Here is a 22,418-nt window from a genome sequence, read left to right as displayed (position 1 = left end):
GGATATATGATTTCGTAAACATCCCTTGCTCGGGGTTTGGGTAATCCTAGAAGTACTCAAGTTCCGCGGATGATTTTCCCCTGCAAGCTCGCGACCCTCGTTCGTATTTACAGTAACAACTGCGGGCTGAAGCTGCTTCGCGGCCCTTCGGAGCATTGGCGGCAGTTTCGAGGCTGATTTTCGGATGAAAAATAAAAACTTCAAAATTTTCACGAAGAGAGCGCGAAGAGAGTTCGGCTTGATCGCGAGATCCGCACGTTCCTTTGAGGAGTCCGTCGGCTGCAGTTGCGTCGGCTTTTCGCTGTGTTAGGCGGTTACTCGCGCCGGTTGTGTCTTGGCGTTCGTTCACCCTGGCGGGGGCACCAACCTGGCTTTAGCTTTACTTCGCTTACTACCTCGCAGAGGTACATGCATACCTCTATATAAACTCCTCTCCATACCTACGTACACTCGGCATACCCAGCCGTACGTTTCTCTACAGGGTGTGCGCCAAAGTATACGATAACGAACGACAATTGTTATACGCGCAAGTGAATTTGCATTGCCTACACACGCGTATACATATATTATACGCGTCGAAATTGATGCACATCGTTTCTTTATCAACGATCGGAACGTTTTACGGGCAACTATAGGTATTACATACCGTCGAAAGTCGAGGAACGATGAAAGCCCGATTATCTTTTACTCGCGGAGAAAGTTTACCACGAGGAAGTTTCCAGCCTCCCCTTCCTCCCACCATCTCGATGCAGCCGTAGGGAATGTGATTGTTTGTGCGAGAAACAGATCAAGATAATAAAAATAAATTGCAGACTATACCTATAAAAGCAGCCGAATCTTTACATACTTTCGCTTGTTTAATTTTTGTAATTTTTTGCCAGCCTCTCTTGTATTCTTAAAGATAAAAGAGATTTTCCTCGGTACTACTAGTTGGCCAGCACTGGGTCAATGGGGTCGTGACCTGCGTCCGTTAGAGCAGCAGTTACGTAATCGGAGGTGCTCGAATAACTGTTTTAACACTCACCATTGTGGTGTTGTGTTGTGCTCTGCTGTTCCGCGGTCAAAACGGCGCTTTTACCCACCGACTCGTCGCAGCCGTTCGCTCGGTATCTATACGTTCGATCTCTGCGGCAAGTTTACAGACTCGTGCATGCGTACGGAATACGGGTGGTATTGTCGAAAACAGCGAAACTCTTACTGTGCCGGTAAAGTAGAGACCTGTAAGAATTTTGGGATAGAATTAGGACAAATTTGAACGAGTCTTTGGAACTATTCAAACTCTAAATGACACAGAAGATGCAACACAAATGTAATTTTATTCTTTCTTACGGTTAATTGTACAGCTAAACGTTTCTTAACATCTTAATTTATTGTCACACAATCAGATTCTAGGTGTAATGGAGGGTGCGCGCGTTGACCATTCTGATGGAAACCGGGTTTTGCTGGGTATCAGGACTGGGCCCAGGACTGGCTCGCGGCTGTTGATGGGAGTAGCTGACTTCCATGTCGATCTCGTCCAGTTCTTCTTCTTCCTCCTCATGGGTGTCGGACTCCTCCTCCTCTTCTCCTTCACCCTCGTCTTCTTCTTCCTCTTCTTCTTCGCCTTCGGATCCACGGAACTAGAACAGAAAACAGTTCAGTTTTGCAGCATTGTCTTCTTTCCTGACTACTAACACCGCAAATGAAAATTTGCGATAAACGTAGTGATTACAAACAGATTATGTTACGTTTAATTACATACATCACTTGCTGACTTTCCAATTGGAATTTGATTCCAGCGTTCGGCCTGTATGCTGTCCATCTAAAAGTAAACACTACATTTTGTAATATGTCCTGCAGATGGTCTAGGCCATGTGACGAGTTTTTATTACATGACAACGTAATTACCCATGATTGATGCTCAGTTTCTAATGCAATAACCTCGCTCTCGTCGTCGCACGGCTTGTCTGCGTCGAACCACAGAGGATCAATAGCTCGGGGTTGTAAATCAGGCCAGAGTGGCATGAATGACATATTTCGAAAACTTGAAGGAACCGTGAACAGGCCAGTCGATCTCCACAACGCGACAGTTACTGATTACGTTTGATATTATAACCTCAAAAAACTGCATGTGAATTTTTTGACGTTTCCTATTGCCGAGCTGTCAACTATCTTCACGACGCTCCACGAACTATTCGGAGACCAGATTAAGCAGTCGAATCGACATACGCAGGCGTTCGAAAACACTCGATTTTACGGAATGAACGAGGCCGCGAACCGCTCGTCGAAGTCGGTCACGGCAGAGATGAGTAGGGAGATCTCCAACGCTCGGCTTTTCGTGATACCAGCTAGGTTGGAACGTCGACGTGACACCTAGGCGGCCACGCACCGAAGGTGGCCGACAATCGTATATATATGATATACTCGGTCGATCGAGCAAGTGGTTGCCAATCGCATCCTTGTCCCCGCTCACACAGATGTTTCCAGGAATGCAAGAATTGGGATTTTTCTTGATTCAATTATGAATGTCAGCGAATAAAAGTATCTCCAGATTTGATAAATTTTGGATTCAATTAGCAGACGCTGAACCAAAATAATTAACCATTCCCAGCCCGGAAACTTTTTTTTTTTTTTTTAATAAATTTTATTTTTTTATTGATATGAAAATATGTGACGCCTGGTGGTCTCGAATATTTGTACACGCAGTCTATGTAAAAATATTACGAAGTCAGCTCGATAGCATTTATGCAAAATGTGCAATACGCAGGTGGTTGGGGGAAATTTTTTTTCTCTCGAACTGAATCTTCCAGAAAATCATCAGCGAATTCCAAGCAAGCTCCGTAAATATTCCGAGCTAACGCGCGATCATGGAAGTAGCTGTAGCGTGGCTGAGTGGATACCACATGAGGATGGAGTGATGCGGGACACGGGTTTGATCGCAGTTCACTTTTCATTTTTTTATTTTATTTTATTTTTCTTAATTTTTTTTTTTTTAATCCAATCCCGGCTTTCTTTTTGTATTTTTGATAACCGAGAAGAGAAAAAAGGAATGAAAAAAAACAATTCTGAGAGTGTGTAGATTTTGTCCATTTTTCTATTTTTTTTTTCGTTTCTTTATTTGGTAACCCGGAGAAGAAAAAATCTACCTAACAAAAAATTGGAGACCGGATCGATTGTATAAAAACTCTCTTTCAGCTGTTTATTAATATTACCTCCATTCAGCCGTTTCCCCACCGAAAATCTTGAATCCAATCATTGTTTAATGAGATCATGCACAGTATTTCAAAACCTGTAGAAAAATCTGATTTTTCGGAAAATATTCAAAAACGGCTGTACAAAAAGATCAGGCGGGTTCCCGAACATTTAAACAAGAAAATAATTATTCAAAATTAGACTTTTTCATGGCAGCAAATGGACCGTGACTTTCGAAAAACAATTGAAGAGGTCGTAAATGCTGGGAAAAAAGTGAAATCACCTACGTATCCGATGAACATTATTCTTGTTATGAATGTTATAAAAATGTTAGACTTCTGTTGTAGTTGTTAGAAATAGAGACTTCCGGTCTCGAGATGAGGTTATGCACTTGACAGCTGACAACTTGACGTTGCCAAATTAACAAGTAAACTAGTCAAAGTTTTACTAATAACCATATTTTTTTTCATGCAACAACTAATGACAATAAACTAATTTATCATTTATATTAATTTTTTAATCTATACAATTTGAGGGGATTATCACATCAATCCGCAACGATAAAAATATACTACACTTGTTCAATATACGCGTGGTCATTTTCTACTTCTGCCGTATCCTCGTCGAATTCGTGTTCGGTGGGATCCGCAGGCATACTCTCTGGCGTATCGAAAGCCCGAGCTACCATCGTGCAGGGTTCTATTAAAGCAACGGCGTCAGGACATTGTACATTTCCTCTGCTGCCGCTGCCGATGTATCCGGTAGAAAGGATGTGTCTCAGAGACAAGCGAACCGTCCGAGCCGTGGGATTTGGGTTGTGACCACCTCGCTGGCGAAATTTCGAGAAGAGGTGTTCGACGGAATCTTGGTTGCATAGTCCGGCTGCCAACTCGAATCGGGGATACTTCTCTTTTATCGTCGGATACGTTAGCAGAATAGCTCGCGAAGTATTTTCAGCCGTCCCCTTTCTCCTTGGGTCAGCAATTGTCCATTCCGAAGACAACTTCACGAACTCTGTAAGCGTTTCCTCGATCTCAGGTTTCTTGTCGGCAAGCGGGCGCTTATCCAGATTTCGGCTCAAAAGCTCGTAGGCATTGCACGAATCGATGACTTTATTCATACGCTCAGCAAAAGCTGCGCTAGCCTGTCACGTTTCCGTGTTGAGCCCGTGCGGATCCTTGCCTGCAATTGTTATTGCCGCTGCAAGTCGGCGGCTCAAAATTTGAAAAGCACGCTCAACGTTCATCGCCTGGAAGGACGATGGAAACAAGTGCGCCTCGGAGATGTGAGAAAGTAGATTCGAGGTAGTACTGCAGTTATCGTATCTCCAAGTTTTTACAAAATCTTTGTAGAAAGCGATAATCTGACCCCTCCAGTACAGTATTTGGTGTGTTCGCAACGTGCTCAAAAGACGTTTTATCAAATGAGGAAAGTCGAATGAAGCAAAGTAGTTTCGTTCACCGCTCATACAGCGCGGACTCTCCTCTGACACTTTTAAACAAGAATTGAACAATTTTTGGTCCGAGGGACCCTGATCACATGTCACGAGGTGAACTACGGCTCCGGCTTCATGCAATCAACGGAGGCATTCATCGACCAAGGTATGAATCTCCTCGGCCTTCATGCCAGTCCCGGGACGAAAATACGCGAGTTGTTGCCGCCATGATTGATTTGCGTTCAAACTGTCGACGCAAAAAACGAAGACGTAGCGCGCGCGTTCATCCCTCCGACCTAGTGGGCCGCGATCAACCAGACCTTCGATGCAATCGAGTTTCTCCGAATATTCTTCAAATTGTTTGATTGTCATCTCGTCCCATTTTAGAGCGCATACCCTATTTTCGATAGGCAACTCTTCAATTTTGACCTTCAACTTCTGGAATATGAAATCGCAGAAGCCGGGGTTTATGTCAACCTCCGAGATCCAATTGCGCACGGTACTTTCCGCCGGAAACATGCATCCTGCATTTCTCAAACGCGTATAAAAAAACTGCTTTGCAAGATCTTTTTGTTCCTCCGAGTAAGGAGCATTTTTCCGGTGCAATTGGAGCTTCATCATCGTTCTTGCTGCCGGCTACAAACTCTTTTGCTGATCGAGAAAACTATCGAGGGACAATTTTTTTTGAAGTGAAAACTTCTTCAGCGGAGCTTGGCACTTTTTTAGATGGGTACAAAATGTTAAACTCGCGTCAGATCCGTAGCCTGATCGAAAAAGCGTAAGACGGATGGAGAGGGAGTAATATCCCCCTCTCTTCCTACCGTACGGCGAAAATGTATGCCTGCTCCATCTGTCTTGTTTAAGTGGCGCTGGGCGCCTGCGCGTGTCTTTTTTCTCCACACGTGCACCTGTCCTCAAAGCTCGTTTCAGCTTTTGACGGAGTTGTCGAATCGTTTTCGTCTTCGATGCGTTTTCCCGTATCAAAGCGGCATTTTGTTTACGCAGATGACGCAACACTTTTGCATGAAGCGACAGATCACCCACACATGACATGTGTAACAGGAAAATAAGATAATCGTATCTAACTCAACGTCAGAGTCGAAATCCCTAATTATAAGGTATCCGCGGTTAATAAATAGCTTCCGAGTCACTTAAGGTCATTTAAATATTACGCGCCGTTACGCCATATTGACTCGAGACGAATAGGGTACAGACATTCAAATTCAGACTAGCGCGCAGGCGTCAAATTGTCGAGCGAATTATCCATCCAAGCCACGTGCGGCAGGAGCCGGCACAACCACTCTGCGTCAACCCCCGTATATAGTGCATAGTTTTGTAGTTTGACTCTTGTGTCAACTTTCGCACGTAGTTTTTAAAGGAAAATAATTTGTACACACTCGAGACTTTTTTTTGTTGGTGGAACAATATATATTTATTTGTTTTAGTTACAGGGGTTTACTTTCGGAGTTGGCTAGATTAAGGGCTTGACTTTACAATGATATTCTCCCGCAATAATCGATTGCTCTCGCGACTCTCGTTCCAAACGCTCGCCTATCACTCTCACATCTCACTCACACCTCACTATATCTATATCTCCTCCCTCGGTTTCTCGAACCTTCTGGACTTCTAGACTATTCTAGCTTTTTCACATGGCCGCTTCCACTTCCGGCTCCCTCACGCCGTCTCTCGTACATACGTCTCACAACCTTCGCGCGGCAAATTCGGCTTCGATTTAATTTTTCTTTAACATAGTATTTCGTTACAATAATTTGGCTTCTATGTCAGCTTCAGTGGGTAGCGTTCGCGTGATTTGACTCTTGTGTCAACCCCGTGCCTATTACACGATTTTGTAATTCGACTTTTGTGTCGACCTTTGTACGTGACAATTACATAGTTTGACTCTTGTGTCAACCTTGTTGTTAATACAGTATATTTTGTGACTCGACTATTGTGTTAATTCCGTACAGCTTGACTCTTGTGTCAACTAGTGCGTAGTATTTTCTTGTAATTTGACTGCGGAATCAATTCCATCGTAATTGCGAGAGTCGGATTTCGACAACAATTTGTAAGTACAAATAAACTTGTATATTCTGTCCAATTCTTTCTTCTATGCTCTTGGAAATTTGGATTCTCCCTTCCTCGGGTCCCCAAATGAACTCCCTTGCGAACAGAGTCTATAAATAAAACTATTATTGTTATTTGTTAGCCAACTGAGCTTAGCCGTTATTTCGTTTTCGTTAACTTTGATAATTAACTGACGCCCAACATAATATAATAAAATTGTCTGAGCCTCGACAGCACTTGACCCAGGCCGCGTCGAGTAGAAGCAATTCAAAATAAAATATAGTTCAGTATGAATCGTCAATGATCTTGATAAATTGTTGAACAAATAGAAGGGAGTGAGTTGCTTCTGTCTCACATGTGTCCCTCAGGCGTCTGACATGCAGGGTTACTGTCATCGGGTTGCGGTTCTACGCTCATCCAGGTGCAATTTTTGTCAACGTCACCGGTTCATCGGCAGAATCGTTGAGAATCAACGACTCGAACTCGACCGGGTGCGGCGTTGCGAGAGAAATTGCATCACTTACCATTGTACGGACTGCGCAATCATCCACTGGACCTTCCGCATATGTGGATGGAGTTCGGACTTCCGGGTGGTCCTTCGAATCGTCAACACTCTCGAGAAACATAAGAGGAATCGCCTGTTGCGAAAGTCTGTTGCCAATGAAGTACATCGGGCTGAGATGCTCCCGGCATAACCCCCACGTCCGTAATGTTTCCGGTGATAAAGTCAGCAAGTACTTATTGCCTGCGATTTCGGAAAAAATGTACCTGCATTAACAAGTGACGCATCTGCGCCAAACCGCGCCGTATGAATACATTGACTTTGAAACTCGATAGGAGAATTTTTTTTCCTACCGAAAGTGAGTTTTGGTGATAATTTTGAGTATTTTGCCATAAGGTAAAAATCAATAAAAAAAAAAACATCCTGCAGATGCGCAAAACATTTTTTGTTGTCATCATAAGGTGAAAAAGTTTGAAATCAATCGTTTAAAAAAATGTCGTTCAGAAAACCTCTAGAAAACTTTATTTTTTCTACTATGAAATTAATGTAAATATATTTGCAAGCAAGTGCGATGATTTTTTTTTCAATTGTCTCTTTTCCAAAATTTCTGTTTTCGAGAATTCGTATAGGTTTAATTTCTGATCGTTTAATATCCCGCATACTTCTTGGATGCAACACGGAACATTTCTCCGAACATATATCAAAAATTCGCCCTTCATAATTTTACCAAAATTATAAAAATTGAATTTAAAATGGAGTGAAAATTCTAAACAATTTCATACATGTTCCGAGAAACGAACGAATTCATTCTATAATATAAGAAAAGAACATGAACGGAAATTTGTTCAACAATTTTTTCCCGCCATAATTTTTTTACAAGTTTTTTGCATTATCAAGAGACACGGCAGACGTTTCTGATGATGCGTGAAAGCACTCATTTTTCATTTAGGAATTGAAATTATAAAAAAAAATTTTGTATGCTGGATAGAATCGAAAAAAAATTTTTGAAAATAAAAAAAAATTAAGAAATAAATGTACCAAGCATTCTTCAGTACATCCTTTTTCGCATAGCGTTAGTTATTCTAGATTTCACTGTTCTCCGAGATTCTTGTACTTTTCCATTTCGAGAAAAAAGGCAAATAATTACAAGGCAACACTTACCGGTATTTTTTACCCACGCATCAAGGCGGCAATCTCCTGCCACAGGAAACCTGTATAGTTTTGTTCCCGTAAATTTCGAATTGTTATAACCACGGTAAGCGCAGAGATCGCGCGCACGTTGCGGTTTGTTTTCATCCATTGTTGATGTTTTTCGACGCAACAAAGCACATACAGAAGTCACTCCCTTATTACGAGATTACGATGTTGAGTATTCGTAACACGAGTTGCGACTGACGATCGAAAAATTGGTGGATACGTTTGGGGGAATCCGTGATCGCATACAAAGTAATACATTGTAAACTTGGTCGTTTCGGGATATATTTCGAGATATACATGCAAAATTTCTCGCAAACATTTGAATTGAGAGTCGACCGGCGAAGTCGAAGTATAATGCAAAAAACAATAAACCGGGAATATATATATATATATATATATATATATTCTCTTCTAAGAGCACGCGAGGATTGATCAGCTGACACATGATTGCGAGAGAGATAGCTGAAATTTTTCTCATCCGGGTTACCAAATAAAGAAACGAAAAAAAAAAAAGAAAAATGTAAAAAAATCTACACACTGTCGGAATTGTTATTTTCATTCCTTTTTTCTCTTCTCGGTTATCAAAAATACAAAAAAGAAACCGGGATTAAGTAAAAATTCGAAATAAAAAAAAATGTAAGGAAAAAAAAATCGGTTCACTCTCACTTTCATCTATTTTCTCTCTTATGAGTTACCCGAAATAAAAAACGGGCAGGGATTAAGTAAAAAAAAAGGGGCGCCAAAAACGAGGAACAAATCGATTCACTCTCGGTATTTTATTGTTTCAATTATTTGTTCTCTTCTGGGTTACCTCCACTACAAAAAAAGTGGGTTCAGTAAAAAAAAAGCAAAAGGAAAGAAGGAAAAAATCGACCGGCCCTCGAAATTTGCTTTCTTTCATTTGTTTTTTCTCTCCGAAAATACAAAAAGAAAGCCGGGATTGGATTAAAAAAAAAAAAATAAAGAAAAAAAAAAAATGAGTGCGTGTACTTATGTACGCGCGTGAGAAGTTGTACTTCTTTGGCATCATTAAAAAATACACAACATGTCAAAATCTTCTGTCACACAATAATAAAGAAAAGAAGTATGTAGTAAAAAACAATAAAACAAATAACGGATGTCTTACATTATATTTAAATAATCTATTAAATTTTTGTCACGAACTTTTTATTAAATGTTCTATTAAATTTATTTCTTTATTTTGTAAATATTAAAAAACCAATAATAAATATTCAACATTGATAATTTAATAATATTTAGTATTAATTGTACTAAATAATGATATTTTAATTTATATCAATAAATAATACATACGGATAACTAACCTCAATTATATTGGAGCACTTGAAAAAGTATTTTAGCACAATTTTTTCACTAATATTCACAAATAGTAAATAATATTAATCCAAATATTTAATTTAAATCACTACTGAATATATTTTATTGCCACATATATAATTCGTACTTGTATGAAAGTAAAACACGTGTTGTGACTGTAAAAACTAAAATCATGTGGATAAATATTTAGCTTTTTTTCGAGACTTAATGAATTCGGTTGAGTGGGCAACTTCATCCTGTTAATTTTGTGTTACAGTGATGCGCGCGCATGAATTCGGTTGAGTGGGCAACTTCATCCTGTTAATTTTGTGTTACAGTTTTGTGTTACAGTGATGCGCGCGCATCGTGAAATTTCACTCTCATCAGTTTTTCATAACGCGCCTAAAGAAGTATAACTTCAAAAATGAAAAGTGAACTGCGATCAAACCCGTGTCCCGCATCACTCCATCCTCATGTGGTATCCACTCAGCCACGCTACAGCTACTTCCATGATCGCGCGTTAGCTCGGAATATTTACGGAGCTTGCTTGGAATTCGCTAATGATTTTCTGGAAGATTCAGTTCGAGAGAAAAAAAATTTCCCCCAACCACCTGCGTATTGCACATTTTGCATAAATGCTATCGAGCTGGCTTCGTAATATTTTTACATAGACTGCGTGTACAAATATTCGAGACCACCAGGCGTCACATATTTTCATATCAATAAAAAAATAATATTTATTAAAAAAAAAAAAAAAAGTATTCGGGCTGGGAATGGTTAATTACTTTGGTTCAGCGTCTGCTAATTGAATCCAAAATTTATCAAATCTGGAGATACTTTTATTCGCTGACATTCATAATTGAATCAAGAAAAATCCCAATTCTTGCATTCCTGGAAACATCTGTGTGAGCGGGGACAAGGATGCGATTGGCAACCACTTGCTCGATCGACCGAGTATATCATATATACACGATTGTCGGCCACCTTCGGTGCGTGGCCGCCTAGGTGTCACGTCGACGCTCCAACCTAGCTGGTATCAAGAAAAGCCGAGCGTTGGAGATCTCCCTACTCATCTCTGGGTTACGGCGGTTACGGCTTGCGATAAGAATATGACAATGGCAGAGATGCATGAACCTAACCAAACCCAGCCTAACCTAACCTGAAAAGCAGACAACTCGTCGTACCTGCGAGCAGTCTTGTGATTTTTGCCACGTAAACACGGCGGGGATTGATCAACAGAATTGAATTATTTATGGGTAACGAGAAGAGTGCCCTGGGCGGGTTGGAGATCGACGAGAAGGCCGTTGAGATCACGGACTTTTGGCTTCATCATAGTGCCAGCTTGAGTGAACCCAGTCAGCAAACGTTATCAGTATTCGTCAGCGAGCCGTCATTGCACTCTGGTGCGAATTTCGGCAAGCCGTCGCCCTTGGAGAAAGCTGCCAAGGTGGGGGCATGCGACAACGTTTTTACAAAGAGGTGTCAATTGCAGGCGATCCTAATCAAGCCGGCGCTGTAATTTGCAATTTCTAGGCGCACGTCCAGCCGTCGCATAACATATGTTTGCCACGAGCGCAGAGAATAGTTTAAGGAATTATGTTGAGCAAATTGTGATCGACGCGTTTTTCTTTCAGCACCTTATGCTGCATCGTCATCCCTGTATATTGAAGTACGTTGCATCCTGGCACAAGGGTAGCAAATTCTTCCTCGCGACGGAGGAAGTCAAGCCACTTGTCCAGGTGATCGGAATGCAAACAACTCTGCAGATTTGCATTGGACTGCACAACATTTTACGTGCCCTGATTTTTCTCCATGAAAAGGCGCTCGCTTCTCACAACAATGTTTCTAACAGCGCCATTTATGTCACACCTGATGGATTTTGGAAATTGGGGGGGCTGGAATATTTATGCAGATTCACTGAATTGACACCTGCTTATTTACAGAAGACTAGAAACTACAGATATGAAAAGGCAATATCGCCAGAGGAGGATGGCGGAAAATCCGCTGTTCTCATGGAGCCTTCTGCCATTGATCAGTTTGCATTCGGAGTATTGGCAGAGGAGGTCTTGAGGCAGAAAAGCGACGGTAAGTTGTCGCGATCTTGCGGAAGAATTCACCCAGTGCTATTTCGGTTTTGGATAATATTCTGTTTTTTTTTTCCTCTCTGCACGACAGAAGACGTCCCTGCCCTGGCAGAATTCAAAGAGTTATCAAAGAAACATTTGCAGAATGCTGATCCAACATTGAGAACCAAACTTTCCTCCGTCCTAGTTCACCCGTTCTTTACGCATGAATTTATAACTATACACAGTTTCCTCATGGAATTACCATTGAAAAGTGATACGGAGAAGCAAGATTTCTTCTCGTAAGTTTACCCACAGAAAACGATTTGTGTTCAAATCTTCCAGCTTCTAATCAACGTATTTCCTATTCTTTTTTCTTGCAGAAATCTGGTGGTTGAATTGAAAAAATTTCCAGAAAAAATCGTCGCCGAACAACTTGGCGTATTGCTCCTCTCTAGAATGGTTCTCCTTGATTCTACAGCCCAATCTAAACTGCTACCATTCGTTTTGACACCGAAAGGTGAGAGCGGAATGATCCAAGCGCATGCATTGTCGACGACGGTGTAGTTAATAGTTGAATCACTTTTTAGTTACAGATGATAATAACGAGTCGGATCTCCTTTTCACGCTCTCAACATTCAAGAGATACCTGATACCGAAACTTCTGCAGATGTTCTGCGTACGCGATGCCCAAATCAGGCTCCTGCTTCTGTCCCATTTCAATTCGTTCGTTAGTGCGTTCCAGCTGGATGAACTGAAGCAGCACGTTTTACCTGAACTGCTGGTCGGTATTAAAGACACAGACGACCATTTAGTTAGCACGACACTGAGAGCCCTGGCCGATCTCATTCCCCTGTTGGGTTCGGCAACTGTGATTGGTGGAAATAGGGGAAAACTGTTCACAGATGGACGGCCAAAAAAGGCTCCCAGATTGAGAGAGACCAAAGTACGACCAGCAGCACCGAACGGCGCGAGTGTGCCAGACGTGTTGTTGCGAACCAAAATGGCAGTCTTGGAATTACCGGAAAGACCGTCTCCGGATGGCGGAGAGGATCGAAACGATTCTAACTCCATTTCTCACGACGAAGACGGCAACTGGTCGGACTGGGACGCTCAGGAATCTGCCAACCCAAGAGCGAATCCTAGCGAACTAAGCGTTGCCGAAGACGAGGAGAATCCGTTGGAAACGACAACGCAGGATGCAACGAGAGCGAATTCCAAAGACTCAGCATCTGCCAAAGTGGAAACCCCAAAATACTCGAAGAAATCGATAATTTCGGATATATCAGAGCTGGATATAAAGAACTCGAAACCTATGCACATACAGAAGGAAGAGTTTAACTTTTTTACTGACATGGAACCTGTGATTAAAAAAACTCAAGTTCTGCATATAGCTGAAACTGCGGCGGTAGCGTCGAACAGTATGTTCGATGTAAAAGTGGTCGGAGTTGCACCCGACGAAGGTAACGGCGATGACGGGTGGGGAGACGATTTGAATGACTGGGGAGCAGAGGACGCGCCTCACACGAGAAATTAACCTTCGCGTAGATAGATAGATAGATACGTAAAATTTCCCTGTTCTCTTTTCTTTTCCATTTTTTATAAAACTGTACATTCAAATTTTCGTGGTAAAGGATAATGCAGACTAATATAATTTTAACTAACGTACATAGATGTAATTGTTAAATCACTACTATGCCATATCGAAGACACTCTAGATTGTCATTGTAATTTGTTTATACTACAAAATGTAATTTATTGGCGATTGCGTTATACCAAAGACCTGATTACTTCAATAATTAATTATATGCTGCCATCGAGTTGTCTGTCGGGAGGGGCTAACAAGGGGAGGCCGCCAATTGTAAAATTCAGATTCGATTCATACTGCGCGTAATAAAAGCTTAAGGCCAGAGGTGTAATGTGGCAAAGCCCTAACATGCCATTCTTTGGCGTTGTCGAGAAAATCGACACTGAAATATTCCATTGCATCCAAATACTTTGCTGCGATGATTGTATAATTCAATAGCCGCGTGGCCCAGCGGTAAGCTCTCTGGTTCGTAATCCGGTGGTCGCGGGATCGAATCTCGCTGCTGGCGACCTCTTTTTTTTTTTTTTTAATTTCATTTTTTTTGGAATTGAATTGTGTGTGTATACATAATCCCCGGCAATCAGTTTCAACAATTATGTATATAATAATTTTTTTTAAATGCCGTTTGTCGCGGAAAAACCGACGAGTTCGAACATCATTATGTTGTTCGCAAACAAAGTTATATTTCAAAAATGTTATCAATTGTTTTCATAATGTTTACCAAGTATAGTTAACGGAAGAAGTATGAACGATGTTCCAAAACGAATACGTGTAGTGAGAATCAAACGTTCGAAACATAACAGTGACTCCTCGAACAAACATTTGCTTCCTGAAATAGAACATAATATGGATTCGTGTTGTTTCATGCAAATAACATTGGAAATGAAACACAATATTACAAATAAAATTCAAGTGGGTACAATTTATTGAAAAGTTCCGTATAAACTTGCAGATAATTTACAATTAGTGACAAGAAGTAGCCGGAATGTCGCACGAACCAGAGTGATAGTTATCATAGAAACATGGAAAGCATAAAACAGCATGACATCTAGCACATCTGATAAACGATGCGTTTTTACAGAAACACTTGTTTTTTAAAGTATCTGTTGGAAAACACACCTGATTTACATTCAAAAAAATTGTTCTATCGTGCGTCAGGTTTGATGCAAACCATGCGTATCGTATCATATCGGAAAAAATCGAAGAAGACAACTGGTGGTGCACGATCGATTGGATTTTTATACAATCTTCTCTGGAATTGATCTGACGGTCTCGCTCGATTAAAAAAGCACGATTTTGAAGGTGCTTGATCAAATTTTTTACCTGCCGGTAAAAGTATACGTCACACGGTTGGACGAGAGGAGTGCACTTTGGAGGAATGACCTTCATAGTGCACGTTGGTAACTTTTTATCGTCCTGAAACATCTCATCGTACCACTCCGGGTTCGTGTGCTCACCCCAAGAGTCGATCAGAAGGAGAAATTTTTCGTTTTGTACGTATGGTTTCAAAGCATTACGCAAGAAGTCCTTGTACAAACCCGGTGTGAGTTTACCGGATTTGGAAGATGTAATAACAACGTTGCTATACATCTTGGCGTACTCATTGACCGTCTTCTGCACTCTGGGTCCAAACGTACCTGCCATGTAGACTCTTGGAGGCATACGAAAATAAGAGGCAAGACTCGTCCAGACATGGTGATTGAATATTGTGCTGTATACGTCTGCGTCACCTTGTTGATGTCGTGTCGGTTTACCAGGACAGCCTTTGACCCGTTTTCTGTGAGAGTTCTGTTGAACGTGGACTGGTACTGGCACCCTGACAAACAAAATACAAAAATACTGTTACTATTATGCAGAGTTGCAAAAATTTCAATGAAAATACAATGCATTATCCATTGATTAGTTAATGGATAATGGATTGAACAATACATTATCAATTGACAAAATAATGCGTAATGTATTCAATAATGCATTAAAAAAACAACGCATTATTTACAATTCTGCTATTATGGCAGTATATTCGGAACGAAACCTGTGTTGTCTATCATATATCATACCAAAAAAAGTACTTGGCGCGACTGTTAGTTTATACATTAATTTATAAACTTCACTTCATATTCATATGCATGAAATAACAGAAATTACTAGAGATTCGTTGAACAAATTTTTGCTTAAACAATTTATTACTTGGATAATGGAAGGGATTGAATAACAATTAAAAAAAAAAAAAAAAATTCGTTTGTATTATATAGAATGAGGCTCTGTTAAATTTTCCCTGTTAAATCTTTATTCATATATTTCTTTTCATTCCGCTCATTATTTTACTCACTACGAGCCTACGTACAAAATCCGAAGGCCCAAACATTTCATATTCATTCGTTATCGTATTGATATAATGTTTCATATAAATTATTATATCATACGATAACGAATGAATATGTTGAATTTGTATAGAATGCCCCATATATACACCTGATCCACCCAGTGTGTGTTGGAACGTTGGGGTTAGCCGCTCGTGGCTGACGGTGTGTGGTGTGCGTGCGTCCGTGAGCCGAGCGTTTTGCCGCGTGGGTATGCCCTCGCAACTACGTTCTAACTCACCTACGAGCACCGCACACACGCAAACAACAGAGAACGTGCGATCTGTATTATCCACCAAGGTCATATTTATGATCATCATGTTGGTGTAGCCCTAAAAGAACTCTGCAGCATCGACGGCGTGCGGCTGCTTCAGTCTCGTTGCCGGGTGTCATGGTGACTTCCATGCGTAAATAATCATAATAATAAAAAGTGTGCGATGACGACGAAATTCTATAATAATGAATGAAACGAAGTCGATCATGTGATGAAGCTATATCGGCGATATTCTTATAGCAACAGCCTTCGTAATAGTCTCAATCGGAAGAGAAAAAAAAATAAAAAATATACACTGGTGTATTTTTTTCGGGACTCTATAATTCGTTGGTTATGAGGAAAATAAATTTTTGTATATAGATATAGTCCTGTGTATAAGCAAGTTGTGCGGAGTAAAGAGTGTCGCGGGCTGTCGAGAGAATGTGCTTGTCTCGAGTCGCTACCGCGACTCTTGATAATCATATTATATCATGCCATATGAAATTTGTGAACTGAAATTTGATCTGTATTAATTATAAAATCTTTGTCGAAGTTCGGTATCAGCGTTCGCGTCTGGATGCTAAATGTGTCCGCTACGGCCAAAATTTCGTCTTGGGTAGCCATCTCTTCCCGGGAAACAAATTTTGTGATTTTCCGTTGCCGAATCTGGTGCTTCTTTTTAAATTCGGTGACCCATGTTTTTGAAGCTTTGAATTCGAAATCTCGGAACTGACTTGCAGCGCCCAAGGCCCACTGCTGCAAGTTTCTGGTCGTAATTTGCTGGAAGTTTTGTCGAGCTTCTACGAAGCCATCATGTGTCCATGAATCGACGGTACAATATTTATCAAATTTGCTACCGTCACTTTTTTTTTTTGCTCTTCCCACCTGGATAAATAGATCATATTTTTCAAACGAGAGCACCCATTTTGTTGTAGAGTTTTGAGAGTCCAGCTTGGATGTTCTTTGGCCAGAGTGACAGCTCTAACTTTGTAATCCAGAGGAATATAGTCGTACTCTTTTTTTTCCTCTCGTCCGGCTCGTATTCGTCTGATGATTCGTTGGCGATGAGACTCGTTTCAACTTCTTCGTAGGCACTACTGTCGTCGATTTCATTAATGTCTATCAGTTCCTCATCAAGAACGAGTGATTTTTCGGCGAGCATTTGCAACGTATTCTGAAACATTTCTTCCCCTATTACCATGGCTTCTTCGTTGATTGATGAAGATGGTTCTGCTGTGATGACATTACTGTTACGGAGGAAAGTTTCAAAATATATCAATCCATCTTTCAATTGTTGTTTCAACACTTCACTGTGTATCGAATCTTCTTCGATCTCATAACTTTCATGCGAACGGCCCGGATCACTCTCGGATTTTCCCGTCTCCATTTTTCCGTTTTTTTAACAGGGTACAATAAAACTCTCACGTACACACTGATTTTCGACGCTGTTATGAGTTGTGTTAGGGACCGCATCTACCTTCTTTCGAAGTTAGCAGGCAACTACGCTGTTATACGGCGTCTCGTTTCGACCCTCTTGACCCCCACCCCGCCTTGTGCGAAAAGGAACATCTGTCCTTCAATTGAAACGATCGAGTAACGTGATTTATAATATAATACCTGCCGCAGCAAATGTTTGATGGAGGATGAGTCACTGTTGTGTTTCGAACATTTGATTCTCACTACACGTATTCGTTTTGGAACATCGTTCATACTTCTGCCGTTAACTAAACTTGATAAACATTATGAAAACAATTGATAACATTTTTGAAATATAACTTTGTTTGCGAACAACATAATGATGTTCGAAGTCGTCGGTTTTTCCGCGACAAACGGCATTTGAAAAAAATTATTATATACATAATTGTTGAAACTGATTGCCGGGGATTATGTATACACACACAATTCAATTCCAAAAAAAATGAAATTAAAAAAAAAAAAAAAAAGAAGTCGCCAGCAGCGAGACTCGATCCCGCGACCACCGGATTACGAACCAGAGAGATTACCGCTGGGCCACGCGGCTATTGAATTCTGTAATTATTGTAGTAAAGTATTTGAACGCAATGGTATATTTCAGTGTCGATTTTCTCGACAACGGCAAAGAATGGCATGCTGGTGCTTTGCCACATTACACCTCTGGCCTTGAGCTTTTATTACGCGCAGTACGAATCGAATCTGAATTTTACAATTGGCGGATTCCCCTTGTAAGAAGCATCTCTGCTCCACGCCGTAAGGTCAAGACCAATTTGTTCCTCTTATGACTCACAATCCCGCTCTTCTTATTTTCGGTCGTATGATGATAAATAGCGAAAGTAGTGAAGGGATGGAAAACAATGTCGTCGCTAAGAGGGGGGGGGGGGGGGGGGGGAGGGGAAGGGATGGGTACTTGGTCACTTTCCACGGTTCCCGAGATAGACATGCAGCAATGCGTGCGCTCCACTTCATTTTATTTCACGTCAATCCGCACTAGAACGGCGTACATTGTATCAGCGGGCTTGTGTAAAGAACGAAATTATTTGAAACGCGAGGGCATCACGTCTTTGTATTTAGCGATGAATTTATTCCTTTTTTTCGTATTTTTTTTTAATTTACCGTTTAGAGACGCACTGCAGCGAATGCCGCATCATCACACCCGTTATGTTTTCTCGGAGATCTCAGGGCTGTGTTGATAGCTGACAGGAATGGGGATGGGGGCAGGGAAAAAATGCAGGAGGAAAACAACGAATTAGATACATATGTACGTAGGTGTATGTGTACGTATGTGCCAGACCAGACTAGGCATTTTTACGGGGGAAAATCTTATTTTAGATCTCGCGCCGAGACGGTGCTCGAAAGGGAGAAGTTGTGGCGCGAAGAGGTTATAGGAGTGGAAACGGGAACGCTGGTCACCTCCTTATAAGCTGCACCACATACTAACATTTTGTAATTGTATTTATACGAACCGACGGGATGTCGGCGGGAAAATAATACGTCTTACTGAATCCCACGTCAGAGAAAAATGTTTCGGGGACGGGAAGGGAGGTAAGGGAATGGAAGGAAAAGAATGAAAATGAAAATAAATAAATAAAACCAAACAACACCACGGGAAACTACGAAGCTCTGTATAAAAGCGCTTGCAGGAATTATAATGTTAGAAAACTATACCAAGTGTGTCGTCGGGGAAATTGTTATTTTTCTCGGTTTCTTCAACTCGGCGAAATAAATCGGCGGAATTTAATGTTTCATTTTATACGTATATTTGCAGGTAGCATCCATAATCGTCACGATCGAATTAGCCTGCGAAAGTTATCGAGATACAAACCAGAGTAACTTTGTTAAATCGTTTTATCCACTTTTGAAATTGTTATCCAATTTAACAGTAATGTAAGTGTGTTTGAAATTCTTAGTGTGTAAATACACATCCGCGTTATCATTTCACTGTTGTATATTCCCACTGTAAAATAAATAGTTGAGTAAGTGAAATGTTATAGATTTTTTCCCTTCTTCCTCTTCTCGCTGAACACGTTGATATTTATTTTTCAGAGGGTTCATTCCGAGAAGAAAAGGGAAGCAGCCGAAGGAAAAGGAGGAACGAGGAGGCGGGTGGTAGTGTGTTAGTCCCAACCGTCGTGCGCAAACACGCGTCTTGAAGAAGAACTGCAGAGAAAAAGAAAGAAGACGACTAGGAATAAAGAAGTAAAACGGCTAATAAAAAGATTGCCGAAGAAATTCCACCGACCGTCGTCGTTGTTCCTCTTGCAATAAGCGCCATCCGCACACGAACACATTCGCGCACACAGCATACGCGAATCGCCTACAAGCCGAGAGAATGCAAAGGAAAGTACCTCGGATACGTCGCGACCTGGAGGGTGAGCGGGGGCGTCGACGACGCGGATCCGCACTGCCACGATGATCCGGACAGTAGCCCGGTGCTGCTGCTGCTGCTAGAATCGTCCGCATGTTTGTCAATCACTCCCTTGTAATCGAGCAGTGTCTCGTCTCGTCTCGTCTCGTCTCGTCTCGTTTACCGATTACGTGGAAAGTCTCGTCGTCCGCGAGTTTTCCGAGCGATACCTAGTTTCGGCGGAACGGACAAAAATTCCGACCAGCGAGGAACAGCGAGAAGAAGGGACAGCCGGACTGGACGGTCCCGCGAATTGCGGTGGGACGGCGCCCCGGGGGCGGTGCGGGGGGCGCGGGGGCCGCAACGGGGACCGGAGCGCACCAGGGGTTTCCGCCGACCTCGCTGACCGCCGTCCTCGGCCTCGTCGCCCTGGTCGCGGTCGTCGTTCTGGTAACAGCGAGCAGAGTCTGCACCGATGATCGGGTCCAGGACGCAGAGCAGCGCGGCTCGTCGACATCGTCGTCGTCCTCGCACGCTCGTCGGGATGGAACCGCCGATTCCACGACCCTGACCGAAGGCCAGCTCCACCGATTTCGGGGCGAGAGGCGGTGGCTGGTTTTGAGGAGGAGGACGAGGAGCGGAATCGTACGTCTTCCTCATCGCAGATTCGGCCCCCAAGAGGATCGAGAGGAGGCCAAGAGGAGGAGGAAGAGGAAGAGGAATAAGAAGAACGAGGATCACAACTGCTTTCGAGATCGCGGTCGGAAAGGGGAAATCGCTACGACGACAGTGTCCGGTGTTCGGGGTTTCACAGGTGATCGTGCTCTTGGTGGTGATAGTGGTGCTTACAGTGCCGCTGCTGTCGATGGCCAGTCGACTACGGTAGCCGGGCCGATGTCACCTAGGTCGAATAGCGAAGAACCATCGGGCACCGAGGGCGACGACGAGATAGTTTATCAGCGGGGGTCACCACGGCGCAAGGAGGAGAACGAGAACGAGGACAAGGACGAGGATATCGCGCCTACCCAACCACCTCCATCACCGACCAATCATTCCTCTATGGAATCACGTGAGTTCCAATTCACCGTGAATACATGCTAGGTGTAGAAAAGAAGACAGTTCGACCGACTTTATCTTTTGGCTCTTGGGAGTCGGTCGGTTCGGCGGGTTGTATGTTTCTTGACGATATTGGGACGAGGACAGTAACAATCGTCGATTCCGCGGTGTTTACTTCTTCTTTTCTCCGAACGCTGTCCTTCGGGCTGCCTCCTTGCCGCGGCGATGCGCGCGGTTTGCGGGTCTTGGGATACAATAAGGAGAGGAGATACTCCCCGGGAGAACCATTATCCGGCAGCGCACGCGTGTGCATATGTACAAACGTATGCATGATACAGAGGCTCGGTGCATGAACACACAATTTTTATTATACTCCCTGTGCTGAGAGAGTGGCGAGGGTCAGCCAAGGAAGGGCGGGTTAACGTCCTTTCGTTTATTCTCCTCCGCCTGCTACGTCGTGCTGTTGCCAGTGCACTGCACCGCCGCTTGTGTTCCACACCGCGAATAAGTGTGCGGAGCGTATATCGCCACCGCGATTATACCTATGCATAAAATGCTGCTGATGTATTGAACGCACTGTTCAGGCTGGCATGTATCGTTCGAGTATACTTTGCAATTGATTATTCAACGGGAGAAGAATAATAAAAAATGAGAGAGAAAAGAAGATGACGCGGACGAGGACGAGACGAAGTGTAGACAGGCCTGCAGGAATAAAATCTATACGATACATTCTCTAGAGCAGTGTTTTTCAATATTCTTGAATTCGCGACTCCATTACAGGTAAAAAAAAAATCTGACGACCCCCCAGGTTCATAATAAAGCTACGTCAGTGATTTCAAAAAGAACGTATTCAAGTTTCTTCCTCTTGAAAGTCTACCTAAAACCTTTGTAAACCTTACTCGACTTTTATCTGGCTTCCGATCGCGACACCCCCAGTAAGACTTGGCGATCCCCAGTTTGAAAAAAACTGCTCCAGGATGTTTCGTTTGGAGAAAAACATTAGTTTTGCTTCTTGAGAACATCAATGAAAGTATGCTCGCGGGTGGATACCACCTCTTTAATCCCACAAGTTTTTCGGGGGGGGGGGGGGGATTGATTCGAAATGGAACACCCGAAATTATATTAATTGTGTATATTCATATCGCAAACTCGAATTTTGGGCCGGAAGCCCGAGGCATTAATCAACGTTACTGTACACGAAGTAAGTACATGGTCTTGATAGCAGATGGCATTGCCGGTTGCTTGTACCCTTCTAATCGTTTTTGTATCGTACGTACATACATAACTACGCGATCATAAAAACTGTGCTATTGCTTATTGCTGTGAAGGCAACAGCGCTACATTGGAGGAATATCGATCATTGATCAAAAAAATAGAGAAAATTCAAAGAACAAGCAAACACGAATCTCCATATTCGAGAATGCAACTTGGTATTATTTACAGACTTTCATTTCTTCCATCGGTTTTATTTCTAATCTATTTTTTTTCCCCCATGTGTAAAAACAACATTTATTCCGTTTCATCCGCTGAAATGTTTCATAGTCGTCTCTCACCTACTACTTTGTGGATTTGGAATCATGTTGTTACGAGAA

At 42.2% G+C, this 22,418-nt stretch overlaps 5 protein-coding genes across 9 annotated transcripts in view; 2 read left to right on the top strand and 3 right to left on the bottom strand.

The window, feature by feature from the left end:
- The window catches only part of LOC107224310 (ecdysone-induced protein 74EF), a 123,704-nt gene extending 122,481 nt beyond the window's left edge, over positions 1 to 1,223 (bottom strand). For both annotated transcript variants that reach the window (XM_046736702.1, XM_046736703.1), the window contains exon 1: positions 1,025 to 1,223. The gene's annotated coding sequence lies outside the window, so the exon portion shown is untranslated. The remainder of the gene's footprint in view (positions 1 to 1,024) is intronic.
- Positions 1,224 to 1,297: 74 nt separating this feature from the next.
- LOC107226701 (anaphase-promoting complex subunit 15) lies at positions 1,298 to 2,299 on the bottom strand. Its single transcript, XM_015667599.2, has 3 exons — positions 1,888 to 2,299; positions 1,742 to 1,801; positions 1,298 to 1,619 (listed from the first exon to the last, which is right to left on the bottom strand). The coding sequence occupies exons 1-3, from the start codon at positions 2,011 to 2,013 to the stop codon at positions 1,389 to 1,391; spliced, it is 417 nt and encodes a 138-aa protein (XP_015523085.1). The 5' UTR covers positions 2,014 to 2,299; the 3' UTR covers positions 1,298 to 1,388.
- An 8,497-nt stretch (positions 2,300 to 10,796) lies between these two features.
- On the top strand, positions 10,797 to 15,268 carry LOC107218172 (protein-associating with the carboxyl-terminal domain of ezrin). 2 transcript variants are annotated; one of them, XM_015655952.2, is made up of 5 exons: positions 10,797 to 11,133; positions 11,321 to 11,771; positions 11,862 to 12,051; positions 12,133 to 12,269; positions 12,340 to 15,268. In XM_015655952.2, the coding sequence occupies exons 1-5, from the start codon at positions 10,939 to 10,941 to the stop codon at positions 13,284 to 13,286; spliced, it is 1,920 nt and encodes a 639-aa protein (XP_015511438.1). In that variant the 5' UTR covers positions 10,797 to 10,938; the 3' UTR covers positions 13,287 to 15,268. The 2 variants fall into 2 exon arrangements, with proteins under 2 accessions (XP_015511438.1, XP_046592525.1); XM_046736569.1 differs by having other exon boundaries at positions 11,052 to 11,165.
- On the bottom strand, positions 14,233 to 17,587 carry LOC107218171. 3 transcript variants are annotated; one of them, XR_006903736.1, is made up of 2 exons: positions 15,810 to 17,587; positions 14,233 to 15,153 (listed from the first exon to the last, which is right to left on the bottom strand). XR_006903736.1 is itself a non-coding variant. In XM_046736571.1 (2 exons), exons 1-2 carry the CDS (start codon positions 17,335 to 17,337, stop codon positions 14,843 to 14,845), a joined length of 684 nt encoding a protein of 227 aa, XP_046592527.1. In that variant the 5' UTR covers positions 17,338 to 17,463; the 3' UTR covers positions 14,233 to 14,842. The 3 variants fall into 3 exon arrangements, 2 of the variants coding, with proteins under 2 accessions (XP_046592527.1, XP_046592526.1); XM_046736571.1 differs by having other exon boundaries at positions 16,965 to 17,463; XM_046736570.1 differs by having other exon boundaries at positions 17,380 to 17,438.
- A 423-nt stretch (positions 17,588 to 18,010) lies between these two features.
- The window catches only part of LOC124294078, a 29,695-nt gene continuing 25,287 nt past the window's right edge, over positions 18,011 to 22,418 (top strand). Inside the window, exons 1-3 of the mRNA XM_046737932.1 lie at positions 18,011 to 18,109; positions 19,727 to 19,886; positions 20,036 to 20,839. Coding sequence (XP_046593888.1) covers positions 18,011 to 18,109; positions 19,727 to 19,886; positions 20,036 to 20,839 — 1,063 coding nt within the window. The remainder of the gene's footprint in view (positions 18,110 to 19,726; positions 19,887 to 20,035; positions 20,840 to 22,418) is intronic.

Source organism: Neodiprion lecontei, chromosome 4 (assembly GCF_021901455.1).
Source record: "Neodiprion lecontei isolate iyNeoLeco1 chromosome 4, iyNeoLeco1.1, whole genome shotgun sequence".
In the NCBI taxonomy this organism is placed as follows: Eukaryota; Metazoa; Arthropoda; class Insecta; order Hymenoptera; family Diprionidae; genus Neodiprion; species Neodiprion lecontei.
This window is presented reverse-complemented; position numbering and strand designations above follow the sequence as displayed.

Coding starts and splice junctions, on each gene's coding strand:
- LOC107226701 (XM_015667599.2), bottom strand. CDS start 2,013: ATGTCATTCATGCCACTCTGGCCTGATTTACAACCCCGAGCTATTGAT. Junction 1,802..1,887: donor AAACTGAGCATCAATCATGG/GTAATTACGTTG, acceptor GTTTACTTTTAG/ATGGACAGCATACAGGCCGA. Junction 1,620..1,741: donor TTGGAAAGTCAGCAAGTGAT/GTATGTAATTAA, acceptor TTTCTGTTCTAG/TTCCGTGGATCCGAAGGCGA.
- LOC107218172 (XM_015655952.2), top strand. CDS start 10,939: ATGGGTAACGAGAAGAGTGCCCTGGGCGGGTTGGAGATCGACGAGAAG. Junction 11,134..11,320: donor CCTTGGAGAAAGCTGCCAAG/GTGGGGGCATGC, acceptor TTTTTCTTTCAG/CACCTTATGCTGCATCGTCA. Junction 12,270..12,339: donor ATTCGTTTTGACACCGAAAG/GTGAGAGCGGAA, acceptor ATCACTTTTTAG/TTACAGATGATAATAACGAG.
- LOC107218171 (XM_046736570.1), bottom strand. CDS start 17,423: ATGCGGTCCCTAACACAACTCATAACAGCGTCGAAAATCAGTGT. Junction 15,154..17,379: donor ACAGCGTCGAAAATCAGTGT/GTACGTGAGAGT, acceptor TTTGTTTGTCAG/GGTGCCAGTACCAGTCCACG.